Source organism: Poecile atricapillus, chromosome 1 (assembly GCF_030490865.1).
Source record: "Poecile atricapillus isolate bPoeAtr1 chromosome 1, bPoeAtr1.hap1, whole genome shotgun sequence".
NCBI classification, from domain to species: Eukaryota; Metazoa; Chordata; class Aves; order Passeriformes; family Paridae; genus Poecile; species Poecile atricapillus.
In genome coordinates, this window is record NC_081249.1 from 136,711,553 (window position 1) to 136,732,289 (window position 20,737).

The 20,737-nt window shown below is 47.8% G+C and overlaps 1 protein-coding gene across 4 annotated transcripts; it reads left to right on the forward strand.

Annotated features, from left to right (window-relative positions):
• The first annotated feature begins 3,891 nt into the window (after window positions 1–3,891).
• Window positions 3,892–16,962, forward strand: RNH1 (ribonuclease/angiogenin inhibitor 1). 4 transcript variants are annotated; one of them, XM_058862179.1, is made up of 10 exons: window positions 3,892–3,983; window positions 7,544–7,649; window positions 9,307–9,477; window positions 11,307–11,477; window positions 12,120–12,290; window positions 13,073–13,243; window positions 13,734–13,904; window positions 14,841–15,011; window positions 15,734–15,904; window positions 16,118–16,961. In XM_058862179.1, the coding sequence occupies exons 2-10, from the start codon at window positions 7,564–7,566 to the stop codon at window positions 16,203–16,205; spliced, it is 1,371 nt and encodes a 456-aa protein (XP_058718162.1). In that variant the 5' UTR covers window positions 3,892–3,983; window positions 7,544–7,563; the 3' UTR covers window positions 16,206–16,961. The 4 variants fall into 4 exon arrangements, with proteins under 4 accessions (XP_058718162.1, XP_058718171.1, XP_058718178.1 ...); XM_058862188.1 differs by lacking the exon at window positions 3,892–3,983 and adding an exon at window positions 5,922–6,063; XM_058862195.1 differs by lacking the exon at window positions 3,892–3,983 and adding an exon at window positions 5,923–6,083 and having other exon boundaries at window positions 16,118–16,959.
• Window positions 16,963–20,737: the final 3,775 nt, after the last annotated feature.

The following is a 20,737-nucleotide window of genomic DNA, read 5'->3' on the forward strand; positions in this document are numbered from 1 at the left end:
TGAAAGGATGATCAGACATTGGAACAGGCTGCCTGGGTAAGTGCTGGAATCACTGTCCCTGGAAGCGTTCAGAAGACATGTGGATGTGGCACTCTGGGCTGTGGTTCAGTGATGAACACAGTGATGCTGGGTTAACAGATGGACATGATCATTTTGAGATCTTTTCCAACGTTTGTGACTCCAGGATACAAAGTGATTTTTTTGGGCACAAATACCCATGAATTCTCATGGGTACTTTCATGGAGACTAGAGAGAGATGCCTCTACTGGCAGAGGACATCTACTGTTCCTTTCTGCAAAAAGGCAATGGTAACATGCAAACTGAAGTCTGAAAAACAGATGAGTGGGGTTCTTTTAGCTTCAAGATTTCATTCTTGCCTTTTAAAGCTGATTTAAACTCACACTTCTGAGTCCTGTACAAACTCATGAAATAACCAGCTGTCCCTACAGTGGCCTTCAGAGATTCAGCAAATTATTCAAACCTTCCTGTGCAGCAGGATTTAACAGGAAAGTGAAACCCATTGTAGTCTCCTATTTCATCAGCTGCTACACATAACATGAAGAGATTGTGTTGTGAAATACAGCTCTGTTTCTGGTCTGGGCTTCTCATTTTCCCCCCTAGCTGTGGCCCCATCTCAACTCTCAACCCCTGCAATGCCTTGGTGACCAAGGGCAACTTCGGGAAAACCAGAGGACCTTAAGTCTAGTCAAACTGATGCTGCATCGCCCTCTGCAGACGGGCAGGCAAACACTGCCACAGGCTGAGGCAGAAGATGAAGAAAAGCAAGGATGTGAGAAAAATTCCTGTCAGTACTTTTTCTGCAGGTGTGTTGGTTGACGAACCTATCTGGAAATCTCCATTTTCCTGGGGCTCTACTTTCACTGGACCCACTGTGAAAGACTGTATCCACAGGGATAAAATATTACACATACACTCACAGCACTATTTCATTATAATGCTCTCCACTCCCCCAAGAAACAAAACCAGTGCAAAATAGAAACAACAGCTTTTCTTTTACAAGAACAAGGCGACCACATCAGAACAGCAAGAATTTCCTCTCTAATGGTTTTCTTGTGGGAATCTATAATGAGCTGCCACAGTATGGAACATCCATATGTGTATGTGAGCACGCATGCAAGTCAGGGTGAGCAATTGCCTGAGTATTTGCTGAAAAACCCAAACCTTGCTCAGCCAAATCGCTAATAGCTTGCTACCAGCACCTGTTTATTGACCTCCTTTTATTTATTGTTTTAGCTCCTGAGGCATCAGTTAAGCCACAGTGTCAGGTTCTCCACTCTAGCTCCCCAGTTTTTTTGCTCCTCAGATACTTCGCTCCCCAGTGCTTAATCAGCCCACTAACTCTTCAGGAATTATCCAAGTTTTGCATTTCCTCACCCTACAAAGCCTTACTTTAAGTTTGCACACAAACTCAAGGAACAAATGGCTTCCAGCAATGGATCAAATAGGATATAAACAAATCACTCACTACAACAAATGGCGCTGGGCACATGCTTACAACTCGCTTTTTTTGTTTTGATCTCCACAGATGAATTTATGGAATGAATTTTCTGGTCGGGCTCACATAGTCAAGTTAGAAAAAGGTCTGTCACTACTCTTAGAAGTTAGTTGTCTTTAATTACCATTAAGTATATGCACATAGGTATCATGAGAGCAGAGAGGACAAAACAGGAAACTGCTAGAAGGGGAAAAGGCAGATTTTTCAGTTTACACTAATGGCCTTAATTTAAGTATTCTTTTGTAAGTTTGCTCTAGGGTTACGTGCATAAATTTAGTTTTTAAAATAAAGTCATCTTAAATGCAGAGACACATCTCAACTTCCTCAGATCCCAAGACACAAGACCTGCACTTCATGTGTTCATGCCAGCTGCGCCCAAAAGCAGCAGGGGCAAGATGGGCATCACTGTGCCCTCCTTCCCTGCTACAAAGACCAAAAGAGAGAGAGGATCCAAAAAAAAAAGGAGATAAATTTGAATGAACTCAGAAAGGGTAATGGGAAACTGTGATAAAGAAGGGAACACAGGGCAGATGTCACTGCCAGGCTCCTTAAGGAATCTTGAGGAGTCAAGGAATCAGCCTGAGTCTGTACAAAAAACCAAATGGACATGCCTTCCATGTCAGGAGTCTTTCGCTGTTTCCGTGGCAAGACATACACAGGTATTTCTCACTGGTGTTTGCTGTTGGCTTTTCCAGTCCCATTTTGTGTCATTTCCTCTGGATTTGTGTGTATCTCAATGAGCAGGGTGGCCTGGTCCTGCTTGCTGGGGAAAGGGCAATAGATTTTTCCAGAGATGCCTTTTGTTGTCCCCACAGTGAGGGCAGCCAAAGAGTTCACAGGGAGACAGAAGCACATAACTTTTTGGCATAGTTATTTGGCCTGTAAATCTAATATTTCACCAACACAGATCAGAGGGTATTGGGTGCTTTGCCCAGGGCAGGAGGTCTACAGAAGATCCACGTGACATAAATCTCTCTGAAACTTCTAACAAACACTAGACTTTGTCCTTTAGAGACTCCTGATAAGTGCAGCGTAGTGGGAACCAAGAGCGGAGAGATGCCAGCAGGGGCTGGATAGGAAATGACACTTTTGCTGTTGGGCTGAATGACAGGCATCTCACTTCAAATTGCCTGGTTGACCGGTGGATCTCCTGCCAGCATAAACTTTATTCCCAACATTAGTGGTCTTCCTGAAAGCATCATGCCAAGAAAGAGGGGCAGAGACATCCTTCACCAGCCACAGCATCCCCTCCATTTGCCTGCCAGGGAACATCCTAACAAGCACTAAAGCTGGGAGCTTGGGCCATCCCCAAACTCTTGCCTGTGCTTCAGCAGGTTTCTGATCAGACCCAGAAGCACAAGGACTGTTCCAGCAAACTTTTTGTGTGGATGACCCTGTTTTCCTGAGAGGGAGTGAGGAAGAGGAGAATTCTCTGGCTTTCAACTCTTGTCTGGGCACTGAGGAAGGTGGATTTTAGCTCACTGAGCTCTCCCGAAGATTGGTTCCCATCTCCTCCAGGAGAAGGATAAGAAAAGCAGCTGGAGGGAAAGCCTCTAGTGTTTCTCCTGTGGCTCAACAAAGGCTCTGTTTCCCAGGCCATCATTCCACCGCCATCTGTCAGCATCTGCAGGCACAGGAGGGAAAAACAGATCTGTCCTTCTGCTCCTGGATCATTTGCAAACTATTGAAACATTAATTCATCTTCACACCATTGAGAATGGGGTAAGAAAGCGGATTACTTCAACCCACAACTATTGTGCAATGCAGCTCTAGTGATGGCAGAGTTTTCCTTGAGGAGGAGAAGAGCCAGTAGGAATTTGGGAGGAGGTGTAGGACTGAGGTCCATGCTTGCTGCTGAGGAGCAGCTTTAGGGAGACATGACCAGGGGTATGCCCAATGGACCCTTCTGGGCAGTGTGAGCATTCAGCTTGTGCAGAAGCAGAGGACTGCCTGTGCCTTAGCCCCTGCTGGGAGATGGGATGCAGAACCCCCAGGTGAGGTGACAGGTAGGCAGTAATGTGCTCAGCATCGCTCCTAGGCCTGGCAGGACAGCATTACCTGGAGAATGGAGAAACTACACAAACTTCATCATCTTTATCCAGACTTTAACACCGTGGTGGCCTAATTTTCAGATGGATCCTTCAGTGGCAACCACTCCCTTGCTCTGGGCTAAACCATGCCAAGTGGCCACATAATTCGGTGCGAGAAGTTAAAGCTGCCTTTGTCATCATCACGGGCTTTTTACAACATTTGCTTTGTCACAAGCCAGACACAACCGTGTACACAGTGCTTGCTCTGCAAGGCCCTGAAGAGCTGCCACGGGAGGAAAAAAGCCGTCAGAGCCCAAAAGTGTTTCCCTCCCTCTAGCAGGCACCATGTGTACGACAGCAGAGGTTGCGTGGTAACGGCAGCAGGAAGGCGCCAGCTCTGCCCCCCCTCGCTCCCGCACAGCACCGACAACAGCAAGGTACGTACCAGCGGCAAAAGCAGGCTCTAGAACTCCCGAAACTTTCCCTCCTGCTTTCCGGGGAGGACCACGGAACCATTTTAAAGCCGTGCTTTGTAAGGGAACAGCTGGTTGTGCTTAGTTGAACTGTCGAGCCAGGGTTATGGGAAGAGAGTGTTCGTAGGAAGAAAAAACTGGGGGAGATGCTGAGATTTCGGGGGTGCAGGGAGGAAAGCAAATCGGGGTGTTGCCTAATGCCTCTCGGCACTTCAAAACCTTTCTTTGTTCTGTCTTGTGAAAATCTGAATGAGGTTTTACCGGGACTAAAACTACCGGGAAACAATAGGGAGGGAGACAGGGAGTAGCCGGCAAGCGGAGGAGGAAGCGAGCCAAGGGATGACGAATCCCTTCCAGCCCTGACCAAGCGCTGCCACCCTCGCCCCGCCTCGGGACGGATGTGCAGGACAGCCACTGGTCCCTGGGGTCGGGTGGGGGCAGTGGCACGGAGAGAGGCCGGGAGGGCAGCGGGCCTGGCAGCAGCACAAGCCCGAGGCGCCCATCCTCCACTGCTCTACAGCTTAGTTCGAAGAGCTCAGAGAGGCCTTTGTGCCAGCGAGGTGCCGCTCTCTCCTCAACGTGTTGCGCTAATGAGGGACACAGATAGCCGTGGGTAGGAGCGGTGACAGGGATGGAGAGCAGGGACATCCCAGGCCCTCCAAGCTGGCCCCCGTGCACAGCTGTCTGCAACCTGGAAGTCAGGGGGACCACTGAGGATATTTTTGTTGTTTCCGTTTCGAACAATTCCTAGTTCCGAGCTCCTTGGGGAAGTCCTGTCTCCCCTGGCCGCGACCTTGCCGTGGTGCCTCTGCCCTGGGTGACCTGCATGCATTCCCATCTTGCTCCAGATCCCGGCACACAGGAGAGGTTGCCCTCCCAGCCAGCTGGGACACTACCTCATTTTATGTTTGATACTCCCACCCTTTGTGCATCCTCTCATTATAGGGATTTCTCTTAATCCTGTCTTGTTTCCTGTATGTCCCAATGCTCCTGCTCAGGGGGTAAGAGCATCAGGGAGATCAGGGTGGATGAAAAAAAAAAAAGGGGGGGGGGGGGGCAACAGGAGATAGGAATAAAAGGAAAGGGAGGAAAAGAGGATGAAAATGGAGAAGTTGGTGAGTAGAGGAGAAAGAGGGAAGACAGAGTAAGAGGAGAGATGGCAGAAGGAACAAAAGAATGGTGAAAGAAGGGAGAAGGAGAAGAAGGAGGGAAGTGAGGGGGAGGGAGGGGGGGAGGGAGGAAGGAAGGGAGGGAGGAAGGGAAGGAGGGAGGGAGGGAGGGAGGGAGGGAGGGAGGGAGGGAGGAAGGAAGGAAGGAAGGAAGGAAGGAAGGAAGGAAGGAAGGAAGGAAGGAAGGAAGGAAGGAAGGAAGGAAGGAAGGAAGGAAGGAAGGAAGGAAGGAAGGAAGGAAGGAAGGAAGGAAGGAAGGAAGGAAGGAAGGAAGGAAGGAAGGAAGGAAGGAAGGAAGGAAGGAAGGAAGGAAGGAAGGAAGGAAGGAGAGGAAAAAACTAGAGGAAAGAAAGAGGGAAGGGGAAAGCACATGAGAATAAAGTAGAAAGGGAAAAGGGAAAAAGAAGAAGAAAGTGAGGAAAAAGATAGGAAGGAAAGAGGTAGGAAGGAAATAGATAAAACAGAGTGGAGGGGGGAAGAAAGAAGGTGAAAGGGGGAAAGAAAGTCGGAAAAGAGGAGGAAAGGGAAGCAGGGAGGAGTCAGGAAAAATTGAGAAAGGGAAAGACAAGAAGTGGGAAAGAGAAGGAAAAGGGCGCTAAGTGTCAGAGAGGGCAAGAAAAAACGGAGAGGGGGGAAAACGGAGGGAAAAGAGGAAGAAAAAGGGAGAGAAAGAGGAAAAGGGGGAAGAAAGGGAAAAAGGGGAGGAGAGACAGATCGTGCTCCTCCCCTCCGCGATACGAGGCGGAGCCGGGCCGGAGCCGGCGGCAGCTGCGCGGTGGCGGCGCGGCGGTAGGAGCTGGGGAGCCGGGCCGGGCCGGGCCGGGGCGAGGCGAGCAGGGAAGGAAGAAAGCCTGGGAGGAAAAGCGCTGCCTGCGGTGCGGGAGGCGGCGGGGCGGTGAGCACCGGGGCGGGGGAACGGGGCAGGGGTGGCAGCGGTGGCGGCTGTGCCCGGGATAGGAGCGGGCCGCTGCCCGGGATCCCGAACGGGATATCCCCCTCGGCTCGCAGGAGGGTGCAGAACTCGGGGCTGCGGGGAGAACCCTTTCTCGATCCGGACGGGAGAGTGCCCGAGCGGCGCGGGGCGGGCTGTGACAGTCCGCCTGCCACCGTCCCCTCGCGTGTCGCCGCTGGCTGCGGTCCCCATCAGCCCGCGGCACGTGGGGCTGTGGTGCCATCCCACGGAGGCCGTGGGCCGGGATTCCCGGCAGCGCTCGCGTTGGGAGGGGAAGGGCAGAGGCCGAGCGTGTCGGTGAGCTCAGGATCCCGCTGGCGCCGTGTCCCGCTCCCGCCGCGCTTCCCGAGCGCCGCCCTCCCCACGTGGGTGCCGCGTTTGTTGTGGGTGCGAGCTGAGGGAGCGCTGGTACCCAGCCGGCCTCTGCGAAAAGCGAGTTTGGGGTCCCCGCGATGTTCCGGACTGGGATGAGGGAGACGGTGGCTGACTGCAGCTCACATTCCGATGGGATAGCTCAGGGATTATTTCTTTTACAAATGCCAGTCTGAGTCATGCTGGCCAAACCAGGAGACCAAGGCTGCTTTGTCACCTACTGCAGCGCTGACTTTAACCTTATCCTTTGTAGACTAAACCTAGAGCTCAGCTACTGCCCTTGGCATGTTTTTGTGCATGTGTATCTGGAGCCGTTCTGCACTGCGCTGTGGCTACATCACTCCAGAAATGCAGTTTGACTGCAGAAAAAAAACCAAAACAAAACAAATTGTTCTTACAAGCGTCTCTGTACTTGGATTTACCCAACCAGAGTGATCTTTTAAACCTGGGATATCAAATTGTGGAGGAACACTTCTCCCATCCTCACAAGTTCCACTTCTCACATACAGACACATGTGCAGCGGGATTTTTAACTTGAGCCCAGGTAGTTCTCATGCTCATCTTCCTCACTGACCCAAATTATCTCAAAAATACCCCAAGTTTAACTACAGCTTGAGGTTCCACAATGGGTCAGGTATGCCATGCTGGTGGAACTTTGTGTCTGTGTGGCTTAGCAGTGCAATAGTGAGTAGCACCACTCCCCCTATAAAGCTCCTTATGGTTAAGTTCTCTTGGAGGGGGAAGGGGAGAGTCTTATTCACACACAAGCAGCCTTGTGTGAGTAACAGGCTTTTGCCATGTCTCTTCAGGATTCCTGTGCTTTTTTCCTCTCAGAAGAAGGCCTTCCCAAGTCCCAGACAAAACCATTCCAACTCTTCTGGCCTTATACTAGTGTTTGCAGGTTTTGGAAAATTATAATCTGTTCCCTTTGCACAGTATGACTGATGGCTGAGAGCTGGGGGAACTGAGGAACGTCGTTGCTTCTCAGTCCATTTTTAAAAAGAGTGGTTTTATTTTGTTTTAATTTTCAGGTCTTATCTCAACCGTCAAAATGGAGCTTGACATTCAGTGTGAAGAGATGAGCCCATCTAGATGGGCTGAACTTCTGACCACAATGAAATCCTGCAAAACCATCAGGTAGTAGCTAGTTGTGTATCATCTCTTTTGAGTAAGAACTGTTGCATTTCTCTTCAGTGCTTTTCATCTTCAGAACTGTTTGACCTGGGACTTAGAAATTGCATGGCAACAGGAATGAGTCTACCTATTTTTATCCAGAGAGTTAATTTAAAGGGGGGATAACCCCCCCACCTCTTGCAAAACTTTTTCAACTACGGGTAAAATATCCTTTGATATGAAGTAATATTGCCCTGTTTCTTGGTGTGCCATAGGGCTCAGCTAGGTAATGTGATTTAAATATTTGACCACCATTTTGGTTATTCTGCCTTTGTCTCTCAAGAGGGGGAAGACAGGAATCTTCAGGATTCCTGTGCTTTTTTTAGGATTGCTGTGCTTATTAGGTTGCACACTCTTTGGGTTGCAGGCTTGATGCTGTCAATCAGTAGTCAGGTACAAGCCATGTGCCATTTTAATTCTTCATTTGACCTTCAGAAGTACCAGCCTTGATTGTTGAGCAAACGATGGGAGGGAACCATCTCCTGGGTTGTAAGGTGTAGGACAGGGCCCAGAAGAATTGCTACTGCAATCTTTCCCCTCTCCTGGCTAGGAATTCACACTTCATGGGATGGCATCATCCTGCTGGGGCTGGAGAAGATGAGCCACTTCATGCCAGCAGTGCCTCAGAGGGCTTTGGACCTGGTGAGGGCAACTTTTCCTTTGCAAAGGAGCCTTTACAGGCAAAGCTGCATGGGTCTGGCCTTGACTTCCCAAGGCCTGCCTTGGGTGGCAGAAGGCAGTGGGATGGTTGTCTCCTGGGCAGAGGCTGGGCTGCTCCAGAGGCAGTGGATGAGGGTGACTGCTGCAGGGATTATTCCATCAGTGTTGAACATGATCCCACTGGAAGTCATGTCTTCTTGCCGGGGGAGGGAAGGAGAACCTTCATAGAGTCTCAGTTTCCATACTGTTATCTAAGGAGAAATGACTAGGCAGCTTCTGGTAATCCTGGCTTTGCCTGGGGCTGTACAGTTCTTCATGATCCCTTCCTTTTGCTCTGTGTCTTTTCTGCTGCCCTCTATACCTCCCTGGCTGTCCTGTGCTCCTGATCCTTTCCTTGGCTCTCCTCTCAATTAAATTCATCCCTGTAAATTTAGCAGCACCTAGAAGAATGCTGATGTCCAGTGGGAGAAACTGCTGCAAACTGCAAACTCAGGGCTGGTGTGCTGAGATTCCTTCTGGAGGGAGATGGTGCAAACCAGCATGACTCACCTGCAAGACACCAACCTGCTGATGAGTGTCACTTGGGGCTGGCTGCAGACCCAGCTAGGCTGTTCTCAGTGCAGAACCAGTCAGACAGCCTGTGAGCTGGCAGGTGGTTTGTCACTCTCACTGTTTAAATGAAGGTGTTTCCTCCAGCTGTAGGGGGATGACTTGTGCTGTCTTCTGTGCAGCACAGAGGAGGAGCAAGGCTTGGGAAGCTGCTATCCAGCTCATCCTGTGGTGCATCCCAGAGCACACCTTGGTTTGGGCCATGCAACACCCAGCAGGTCCTGCACATACTTATGAAGGCATCCCAGGACCTGCAAGAATATTGCCCACTCTGCCTTCATGAGCAGTGACCCTGCCAGGGAGAGCAGAGCAACTCTGAGGACTAATGTGCTCCTCTCTCCTTGTCTTTCAGGTTGGATGATTGCAATCTCTCCAGCAGTAACTGCCAGGATCTCTCTTCCATCATCAATACAAATCCATCCCTCACAGAGCTGAAGCTGAACAACAATGAGCTGGGAGATGCAGGTGTTGAATACCTGTGTAAAGGGTTGCTGACGCCAAGCTGTAGCCTACAGAAGTTATGGTAAAGCCCCCACTCATTGTCTTGTTCTATCATGCTGTCACAAATTAGTGTTTTGAGGTCTCTTAAAGCATCACTGGCAGAGGCAGCTTTAATATAAAAGTGAAAGCACAACAGTTTGTTGACAAGGTTCACTCTGCTACTTACTAGATGGTTAAAGCACATAGAGAAAAAGCAAACAAAAATCTAAAGTCAATAACCAGTGTCAACTGAAGAATTATCTACATGGAGGCTGGGAGAAGTGGAAGGGTCAGGACAGGAAAGGGTGAATAAAGAAGATAGTCCTTCTGAATTCCAAGGTTTAGAATCTTTGCTAAACTGAGTCCTGGACTGGACCAACACTTTAGGTCTGCAAGTTTTAACAGTACTTAAACACTCTAGGACAGCAATAGACACAGTCCATTTGTTATAGCATATTCCCACTCACAACTACACAAAGCTAAAGGAGTATGTACAAGGTGCTCACCTATGGAAATTTCCCCTCAAATTCAGTGAAAGACTCACATCAGATGCCTTTGAGGTTGAGCCATGTGGACTGGGGGTGCCAGCCCAGGGTCTGTCATCGTTCAGCAAACCTCGGAATGTAGCAAACTGGAGAGTTCCCTGGCTCTGAGAGGCATTTTATAGAGGCACCCCACCACATTATAGCATTAGTGGGCTTCCCTCAGCAACTAAAAGGTCCAGGAGCTTTAGTCAGAGACAGTGACTGCTGCCTCTGCTCTTCAGAAGGCCACAAAGAAATGCCAGTTCTCTGTCCAGCATCTCTTCTGCAGGCTGCAGGAATCCTCCAGCTCCTGAGGCGAATCTGGGATCCTCACTCTGGATTTACGGGATCCTACCTTGTAAAAATAATTTGTCTTTTAGATCAGATATTAAAGTCCCTGTGCCCCCTGCAATGAGGACTCAGGCAAATAGAAAGAAAGTTGACTGTGAAGCTGATGAAACTGCAGCTCTCTGATGGGCCTTCAAGAAGTAACTGTGGAAGTACTGGAAGACTTAAGCAATTTTTCAGAGAGTTTGCCCCAGGCTTCTGACTTCTCCACATGCTCAAGTAACAACCTGGATTAGGGTTTTTCAGTTCTGTAGAAATAAAATTGTCCATTTTTGGTGTTCTGGTAAGGTGCCTTAAAAGAGAAACCAAATAAAAAGGAAGTAAGAGGAAGAGGAATATAAAGAGGAATAAATAAGAGGAATAAGAGGAAATAAAAGAGCAACCAAACCCAAGTCAAACTTCCCTGAACAACACCTCTCCATTGAGCCAAAGTCTTATCCAATAGCTCTATAAACACCCCATAGCAATACTAGCACTGTTCCTATGCTGCTTTTCCAAGACTGAGTGCTGAAGGATCAGCTTCATAGATCCTTCTTGTACTATACCATTAAACAAAATTATATCCATGGTTGGATGAGATTTTAACTTCTATCTACTCTGTATCACATTTCTAGAGGAGGCAAGAAATCATAAGATGCCTTTGCTTTATCTATGGGGTCAGCCTCCTGTATTTAAACCACTTCTATAAACCAGTTGTGGGGCTACCTGTCGGGTGAATTGTTATTCTGCTGGAGATGCTGTATGAGTGATTGGAAGGAGTGGATTGAAGGAAGCATGCAAACTATTGTTTGTGGCACGAGTATAATTGATAAACTATTACGGCATACCTGTAAAATAATGGCACTAACCTGGACAAACCACTTCCTAGAGGGTTATGCATCATCAGAGCTGTGGTGTCCTTTCCAAGCTTCAACCGCGGCAGATAAATCTCTCTTTATTACAGAAGAGACTGTAATTCTAGGAGTGCATTTCCGTCACCCCTCTTGCCTCTCTCCTGCAGGCTACAAAACTGCAATCTGACAAGTGCCAGCTGTGAGACCCTGCGCTCTGTCCTCAGTGCCCAGCCATCCCTGACAGAGCTGCATGTAGGGGATAACAGACTGGGAACTGCTGGAGTGAAGGTGCTGTGCCAAGGGATGATGAACCCCAGCTGTAAGCTGCAGAAGCTGCAGTAAGTAGTCACTGGGTTTTTTTGGTTATCAAACAGGCCATGCCTGCCTTTCCCTTGAGACAAATAGGAGTTTCGTTGCCAGGTGTGGATTTGTTCTTGTTTTACCTGAAATTATCATGCTTACTCATGCTGGTGGGTCTTGCGGGTTTGGAATTCAGGTGTCTGTTCCCACAGGCTTTGTTTAGCCTTCCTGGCAGTGGTGGCTGTGAATGCAGGACCTCTCAGATGCTCAGGGAACATCAGATTCTGCTGCCCTTGCTCCTTGTTTCATGACTGAGCTGGACCTGGGTGTATTTGCAGCCCCCAGCTCCCCCCGGTCAGGCCCAGAGTTGATGGTGTTGCAGTGCAGAGCTCAGCCCTGTGCTCCAAGCTGCCTGTACGCTGGTTTAATGGAGGCCTAGTAAAAATTGGTCCTGCTAAGGTCCACTGGGATCTAGTTTAAGAATTGATGCTTCCTGAAATGAGCAGAGAGATGCTGTTAAAAACTCTTACAGTGTATCTCTGGTTTTAGGCATTGTCTGATCTCAACTCACATTGGTGTGTTTTCTGCCCTGGCTAACACACCAGGCTCAGCTGATTCTTGTGGTAGCAGGATGTGTGAGGAGGGTTGTCTTTTTGCCTGGACTTCTTTTCTTCTTGCAGGCTGGAGTACTGTGAACTCACAGCTGATATTGTGGAAGCTCTCAATGCTGCTCTGCAAAGCAAGCCCACCCTGAAAGAGCTTAGCCTGAGCAACAACACGCTGGGAGATACAGCTGTAAAGCAGCTGTGCCGGGGCCTGGTGGAGGCAAGCTGCAACCTAGAGCTACTACAGTAAGGAAGAGCTGCTCATCTCTAATGGCAACTAGTGCTGCTGCTAGTCACACCATCCATAGGACAGGAAAAATTGTTGTCAGGAATGCTTGAAACGTAGGACAGATTTTTTGCTGGCTCAGATTTATGTAACTGGAAACTTCACACAAATGTCTGGAGCTTTCAGTTTGGGAGTTTTTGGCGCTCCAGGTTAAACCACCACTTACTAAGGGAGACTGCTCACCTGTGTCTCAGAGCAGAAGAGCAATCACCCTCAGTGGCTCTAGTTCTTAAACTGGAATTACCAGCCCATTGAGAATACTTACTCAGAGGCTTTTTTTTGCTACAAAACAAAGGTGCTGGATTTGGCCTCATTTCTGGGGTAAAGCACATGAAGGGCTTTCTGGGAAAAGCACGATTCATTTTATCTTGCCCCTGAGGTTCAGCAGGGGTTGGCTGGGGGAGTCACTGTGTGATACTGCCAAAGTTTCTCTTAAAAAGGATGACTGATAAAAAGGGGAAGTTTGGCAAGAACAATCCTTGTATTAATGCATATAAATGGCTGGATCAAAATGCCCTGCAGCCTCATGAAAGGCGGGAGCAGTGTGTTGCCTCACCCAGAGTCCCATTTGGACACCTGTATCTTCTCTGAACCTTGCAGGATGTAGCACTGCCTGGTTGAGCTGCACTGGTTTGCAGCAAGGAAACAGCCCATAGACCCTTCTCAGTCTGAACTGGGTTATTGGGGTGTATCTAACACAGTGGGTCTGGAGCACCAACTCCAACTGTGCTTTTTCCTGCAGCCTGGAGAACTGTGGCATAACCAGTGATAGCTGTATGGAGATTAGTGCTGTTCTCAGGAGCAAGTCATCTCTGATGGATCTCTCTGTGGGGGACAACAAGATTGGGGACTCTGGTCTGGCTCTGCTGTGCCAGGGAATGATGCATCCTAGCTGCAAAATCCAGAAGCTGTGGTAAGTGTGGGCAGAGGTTTCTCATATCCCTTCTGCAGCCTCTGAGCTGTTTAGGTTGTGCTGCTGGTTTGCTCCTAAGTGTTTCTCATTTACCCGTTAGGTCAAAAAGGTGTCTCAGCTGCAAATCAGTTAATTCCCAAAAACTGGGTGGAGAACACCACGAACAAGTAGGGCCACACTGAAATTGCTTGGATCAAATTCTGGGAAGAGGGCAAATGGAAGTCTGTGATGGCATTGTCTTGGCTTCCAGTTGAATTATCTGTCTACTAGAATTGCATATTTCTGTTTCTTTTTTTGTGTGTGTTACAAGCAGAGCTTTTGGTGCAGCAAGTGGAAAGTAAGGAAAGGAGAAAGCTGTGTAGTATGATGTATGAAAGGATACAAGAAAATGAGACAATGTCACCAGAAATTCAGAATACTAAAAACCAGGACTTTGTTTTCTGATCTAAGTCATTACTGGGAGAAAATAATATTTTGTTCTTCCTTGCAGGTTATGGGACTGTGATCTCACAAGTGCCAGCTGTAAAGATCTCTCAAGACTCATCAGTACAAAGGAGACCCTCACAGAGATCAGTCTGATAGACAATAACCTGAGAGACTCAGGGATGGAAATGCTCTGTCAGGCACTCAAGGATCCGAAATCTAAACTTCAGGAGCTATGGTGAGCTGCTGTCAAGTTTCATGTACCCATTGCCTTCTTTGGAGGCCTCACTGAAGAAAGTTGTAAGTGAAGTAATGCCCACACAGATCCTCAGTTGTGATGGTTCCATAAGCAACTCCTGCTGGTTGTTACTGAAAAGATTTAGAGTTAAAAATGGCTTTTCTAGACTTAAAGACTTTAAAAGGATTTGTACTTCTAAACTTGTAGACACTTTGAAGATGTGCCCCATCACAGTTATCCTGTTACAAGCAAAAGGAGACCAAGCATCACTTGCGGAGTTTCTAATTAATTGTTTTATTGTGCAACAGATGGCAGTTAAGAGGCTTTTGAACTTTGAAAGGCCTGATGGAATAGTAAAATAGGTGCTGTGATCAGATATCTCAGGTTCTCCACTGGAGCTAAACTCTCTCACTGGTGAAACAAAAGAAAGCTCTAGTGACATTAAACATTTCTCAGCATCCTGTCATGTTGACTGTGTTACCTTTTAGGCTGGGATGGTCTGGTGGCTGGGAGCGGAAATTTGTTTTTCACTTAGAACTTGAATTTTCCTCCACTGCAGATTCAGCTCCTGCCCCCAGCTGGGTTCTTCCCCTGCCCGGTGGCCTGGAAGTCAGTGGGGTGCCCCAGGCAGTGGAGCCAACAGTGACTGTTAGAGCAGCACACTATACTGCACATTAATACTTTGTTCCTGTGCTTTTTGGGCAGGGGCCTTTCCTAGGTGCACACTCCAAGACACATCCCACATAAAGGGTGGGAAAGGTGCTGCCTGTAAAGGACTGAGCAGACAGGCATTGAGAGGAGTACAGTGATTGAAGGAAAGCTCTGGTTCCTCTGTTCCCACTGTCTGGGCTTCTGTTAAGTAAATATAAAGAAGTGAATGGTGCCTGACAGTCTCTAGGTGTTCCACCTAGATCTCATGTCACTTTTTCCTTTCAGGGTTAGGGAGTGTGGGCTCACCACTGCTTGCTGCAAGGCTGTCAGCTCTGCTCTCAGCACCAACAAGCACCTGAAAGTACTGCACATAGGCGAGAACAAGCTGGGAGATGCAGGTGTCGAGCTCCTGTGTGAAGGGCTGATGCACCCCAACTGCAACATCCAGTCCCTATGGTAAGGTGCACTCCCAGAAGTCATGTTCTCTCTTGCTGTCTGAATTCACCCTTTGTCTTCTACTTCCAAGGTGCTTATGGGTGCCAGCACAAGTGCTGGTCCAGCCTCATTAGAAGGAGCAGGCAGCCAACTGGAGCATCACCTCCAGCCCTGGGGTGGGATTTGCCTTCCCCATGAGCTGTTCCCTTCCCAGCTGGGCCAAGCTCTGGGCTCTGTGATGCTCAGGGCCCCATGCTTGTTCTCTCCATGCCACTGGACAGAACCTAAAGCTGTGCTCTGATGCCTAATTTCACAGTGAGTGAGTGGAGCAGATGGGTCATTGCAAGTCTGTCCCAGAAAGTTATGTCTTTTGACCACTTAAAGCTACTTGGTCATCAACCGAGAGGCCTCAGTTGCTCTGTTTAGAGAGGTGGTTGCAAATCTCAAGTATAGTAATAAGAGATGATCCATGATGATGAAATAGGGAATAACTTCAATGGGTTCCTTCTACACCCATAGCCACATACTGTTATGCTTTAGGGAGGCCTTTGGGGTGTTCAGCAGTCAGCATGAGGGCAGCTCTGTGTCTTGTCTCTGTGGCAAGACCCTGCTGATGTCTCGGAGATGCCATCTTCGCAAGGATCTCTGGTCTGTGCCATGATGTCTGCACCTGCTGCCCAGGTGTGGGCAGTGTTTCCTGGATCCGGGCTTACTGTGCAGGCCTCTTCCTCCTCTCCCTGCAGGCTGGGTAACTGTGACCTGACATCAGGCTGCTGTGCCACCCTTGCCACTGCCATGGTCACCAAGCAGTGCCTCACCGAGCTGGACCTGAGCTATAACCCTCTGGAGGATGAAGGCATCAGGAAGATCTGTGAAGCCTTGAGGAAGCCCAGCTGCAATGTGCAGCAGTTAATGTGAGATATGGTGGTAGCCCTGGCAGGGGTGGGAGGCTGGTGCTGGTAAGGGAGTAAGGGGGTGTTGGGACTTAAAGCCAATTTTTGGCTGCTCTCAAAGGTAGATGGGGTTCCTCCTGGCATATGACCTTCCCATACTGGCCAGTTGTGCATCTTTCTCTTCCCTTAACAGGAGAATGCTCACTAAATCTCACGTGCTGTTTTCTTTTGTAGTTTGTATGACATTTTGTGGAGTTCTGAAGTGGATGATGAATTGAGAGCCTTGGAAGAGTCCAAGCCTGAAGTGAAGATCATTTCATGAGTGGTGACTGCCTGCAGAACAACATCAAAGCAATGTCTTCTTCTTAATCTGAATTTTTCATATGTAAAACTAATTAACTTAATAGGGAATTTTCTTGTACCAAAACCATTTGTGCATTCCCTGAGTGGGTGTCTGGGGAGCTGCTCCACCTTCTCTGCGTCTCTGGAAGTACTAACTCTGAGACTCATGAAAGCTGCAGCATCACTATCCTTGAAATAAACAATTACTGTCTTGTAGAAGTGGGTCTCTAGCCTTTAGGAGCTCTTTAATCCTATAATCCCTTCTAACGAATTAGTTGGGCTTTAAAGAGAGCTCCTTTCCCAAGGCAAGAGAACTACGCATTGTTACTGGGTGGTGCTTTTGGTAGGTCTCTGGGGAAGGCTCTCAAAAAAACCTAAATGTTTTTAATTTAAATTGAGCTCTCCCTTGTCTTTCCCTAAAAGAGTTCTTGGAAAAGCAGTGGTGGCCAAGGCACTAGAGAAAAAAAGAAATGAGCAGCTGTTCAGCTGTGTAATGTCAAAATTCATGTCCTTTGAAAAGTGATTTTCCTACAAACAAAAGATGCTGTGTGCATTTCTGCTAGTATGGGAAATGATTAAATGATTGATATGTTTGATCTGGCAAAGAGTAGTTCTACAGGAACTTTATACTTAATTTTTCTACTTATAAAAATAAAATATATCTGTATATTTCTCCTTAAAGACCAATCTAGTTATTTGTGAACTGCAATACTACTAACACCTTGTTTTACTTGTTTGTTTTTTGTAAGTCCCTAGCTGAAACTTGTCAGGAGAGGATCTTAGTCAAGGCTTTAGGTAAAGAACAAGCCTAAAAGATATTTCAGTTTTCAGGAGACACTGGTGTTTCGTGCCCAGAGTTAGAACAAACCCTTATTCCAACAGAAAATGCAGCTGCTGCACACCTAAACCACAAAAGAGTGAATATAGCTTTAAAAATACAGAAGGCAAGCCTGGCATTGGCCTTGGCTGGCCTTGCAGGATGAATGCCAAAAAAATCCCATTTTCCAGCGTGTCTTCCTGGAGTGGTCACTTGGTGTTTTCTTCACTGACAAATTCTGTGTGGCACCCAAGGTAAAGGTGTTCTCCAGGCTTTGCTTTTTGCTGCTCACATTCATCCCATAGAGGCCACAACTGGCCTTTCGTTGTCCTGGAAGATTTGACCTAAGCAGTTTTTACAGTAGCCTTCACAAACCTAAAACGGTGCACGAGAAATAGCTTCCCTGTGTCTTCAGGCAGGTGTGAAGGATAGGATTTGGTTTTTTCCTCAAGGCATGTCTCTCATAGCTGCCCAAAATGCTAAAAACCCACTCCTTTTTGCTTTGGTCCTCTCCATCAATAAAAATTTTCCCATTCTAAGGGGCTCATAAACACACTTTTCAGTTCATGGTCTCTCCTGGATTTGGCATGCACAGATGCCCAGATTAATTTCATGCTGGGAGAGAAGACAGGACTCCAGAGGGTAAAGGGATGTGTAGGGAGAGCCAGAAAAATCAGGCATCTGGGAGGGTGTAAAAACAGCTCTCTAAAAAGACACAGCAAATAGTATTAAAAGTGGATTTTCCCCATCCTGGCTACCTGAGGCAGGACACTCTGCTCTCGCACTGCAGCTGCAATGCATGGAAAATGCCTCCTCTTCCTCCTCCACAGGCAGATGCGCATTGGGAAGGGCCTGCCACCATGGCCCCACTGGGGCTGTTCAGCCTGGGACAGCCTGCTCCCACCAAGACTGAAGTCAATGCCAGCCTTTGATCCTGAGTGGCTCTGCATTTCCTCCAAGAATGCAGACAGAATTTGGAAAAGTCTCTGCAGCAAATGCCATGTGTCCAGCTCCCAGCCACAGCAAGGAAAACCACAAGAGCTGTATTTTGCCTCATGAGCTCAAGGCATTTGAGGCCAGGCCAGCCTGGCAGAGCTCTACCAGATGGGGATGAATATCTGCACTCAGAACCTGTACTGTGCTTTAGGACAACATCAAGTCCTGTGCTTGGCTCTAAAATGCAGGTAGAAATCCCAGGATCCAGGAGCAAGCCCTGTAGCAAGAGACACTTGTAATCACAAATGAGACTCAAAGAAAGATTTCTATTTCTATTCCTAAAAACTCATTTGTTTTTATTAATATGTTTGTTGGTCTAGCTCACTTTCCTGACAAACTTTGTCACAGCCGTGACCTTGAGAGAGCTGAAAGACACAGGAATTTGCTTCTGCATTTTAGATGTGTGGGTAGGCAGCATTTTAAGCTGAAGTAGTCAGGAACTGAATCACAAATCTTTCATGTGGACTAGTAGTAGGCTGTCAGGCAAAGCCTTACTCCTACCAGGATCACCACTAGAGAACTCCGCAGTTCCTGGGACATTGCAGTCACATCCTGGTTCTCAGGGCAAATGCTTGTACCCCCTTGATACAGTGGTTTGCAAGTAGTGACTTTCTAGCAGCAACGGCTGAGTTTCACCTCATATAATGAAGCTTAAGGGCAAAATTATGCAGCCAAAATAGAAGATTAAGAAATACAAGTATGACTTTCACTTAAAGCAAATACCAGAACTTTAAAAGACATGCCCCAGAGGTCTTGAATTCAGAGAAAACAGGCCTGTATTTTGGACCTCAGTAACAGCGACAGTGGTTTAGGGTGTAGCAAAACTTCAGGTTTCTGCTAGGAGTTTCAGATTCTACAATAAATCTAATTTTTTATTCATCACAGCATATGATCTTGAGCTGAGAGGTCACAGCATTCCAGTTAACATTGGCAGAAGCAGTTAAACAAATATTACTGTCCTCACAGTTTATACCCTAACCAAATCTACTTGCTTTGAAATATCAAGTCATGGCTCCCCTGGTGTCCCTGACTGCTGTCTTGATGCCTGGGCTTTTTGGAAAGCAGTTCCAGCACAAGGCCCCAGATACCAGCTTCAAATAATAGTGATGCTACCAGCAATTACAGTGCTCCAGTTGAATCTGAAAGGGGAAATCAAGACCACTGTCTTTGAAGAGTTAACCACACAGCTCCCTGTTTTGAAAACAGTGCTTGCCATCTGAGTCACTCCCAAACCTCTACTAAAACAGTCTAAAAGGGACATGCCTGAATTCCTCTTTCACACAGATAATTTTGATTTTCAACTATCATTTACAATATATTTCCACCTTTCTGTGCGCCGATTTCATCAGTCTACCCTTCTTCCACACCTCTATTTCATCTTTTTCTAAAGGGGAAAAAACTCCAAACAAATCACCAGGCAGGAAAGTCTTTCTCCCCGTATGGTAAGAAGAATTTTGATCTACTTTACCCATTCCCCTCCTCACAGCTGCAAATGAACCATTGGAAATTTCTCCTCCTGGGGCACAGTGTCACAGCCCCTCCTTACTGAGGGATGCCCACTCCTCTGGCACTCACACCACAAATGCCAGCCAGTCCAGTGCACTCCTAGCTTGGAAAGGACCTGCAAATTGGCAGGTTGATGATTATGTGAGGTTAGTCTTGCCTCTCTCAGCTAAAGCCAGCTGCATCCACTACGAGAAGAAACGCTGTCCCCAGCCGGAGGAAGAAACTCTGCAGGGTTAGATGACATCACAGATGATAAGCCTTTCCAAGCTTGAGGGCAAATCAGCGGCATGTGGGATGCAGGACCATGTGGCTGGAGGGGGATGGAAACTTAAATTAGCCAATATCGTGTAAGAGCCTATCTGGTTTGCAATTAGAGGCAGGTATGCAGTGGGAGAGGTGAATTGTTGGCACTTCCTAAAGCCCTTGAAGGTGTTCCAGAGCAAACACTCAGGAAAAGTCTTAAGCAAGGCTGTGCTGCCCTCAGGCTGGCACACAGCAGCCCATAATATCCGCAGAGGGAAATAAAGTGCCAGCAGAGCTGTCACTTGCACAGGTACCCTACGTGCAGCTCATGCAGATCCTCCCCTGCTGCTCCCCGTTTCCTACTTCACTGGTGATTATCTGGTGCCATTCGCACCTTAGCACTGCCCACCCCAACTTCTTTACATCCCCTCCGTGTTGCTTCTGCCTTGTCTACCCTTCACTGAAACACTTATGCCAATTATGCTTGGCAGATGATTAAAGCACCTCTTTGCTCCTGGGTACAGAAGGGCTCTACAGGCCATATTGGGATTATCTGAGAAGTGCTGCCTGCTTCCATGACTTCTGGGTGCAGCTCAGCTGAACCGGCTCCTGGTAGCCAGGTTAGAGGTGTCAGCTCATCTCTCACATGCCATAACTGTAAACCAAGGCATGAGACCGCACTCATAGTTAGAATATAAAGCACCAAAGAGTTTGCCCCGTGGCACTTCCCACAAAGAGGAAAAAGAAGACTGTTTTGTTCATCCCTGCCTCCAGTGGGGACTTGTTGCTTTCTACACATCAGGCTCCCGGGGGATCCATTCCCTGCTCTGTGCCACAGGATGCAAAGCAAATCTAAATTAGACACACTATACGGCATGCAGCCCTGTCTCCTAACTACAGCAGGGCCAAAAATAGCTGTAATCCCACTGACATGGGTTAGAGTCACCTAA

Excerpts from the sequence above, each read along its gene's own strand:
- RNH1 (XM_058862179.1), top strand. The coding sequence starts at position 7,564 with ATGGAGCTTGACATTCAGTGTGAAGAGATGAGCCCATCTAGATGGGCT. Across the intron at positions 12,291-13,072 it reads TGCAACCTAGAGCTACTACA|CCTGGAGAACTGTGGCATAA; the intron begins GTAAGGAAGAGC and ends TTTTTCCTGCAG. Across the intron at positions 13,244-13,733 it reads TGCAAAATCCAGAAGCTGTG|GTTATGGGACTGTGATCTCA; the intron begins GTAAGTGTGGGC and ends TCTTCCTTGCAG.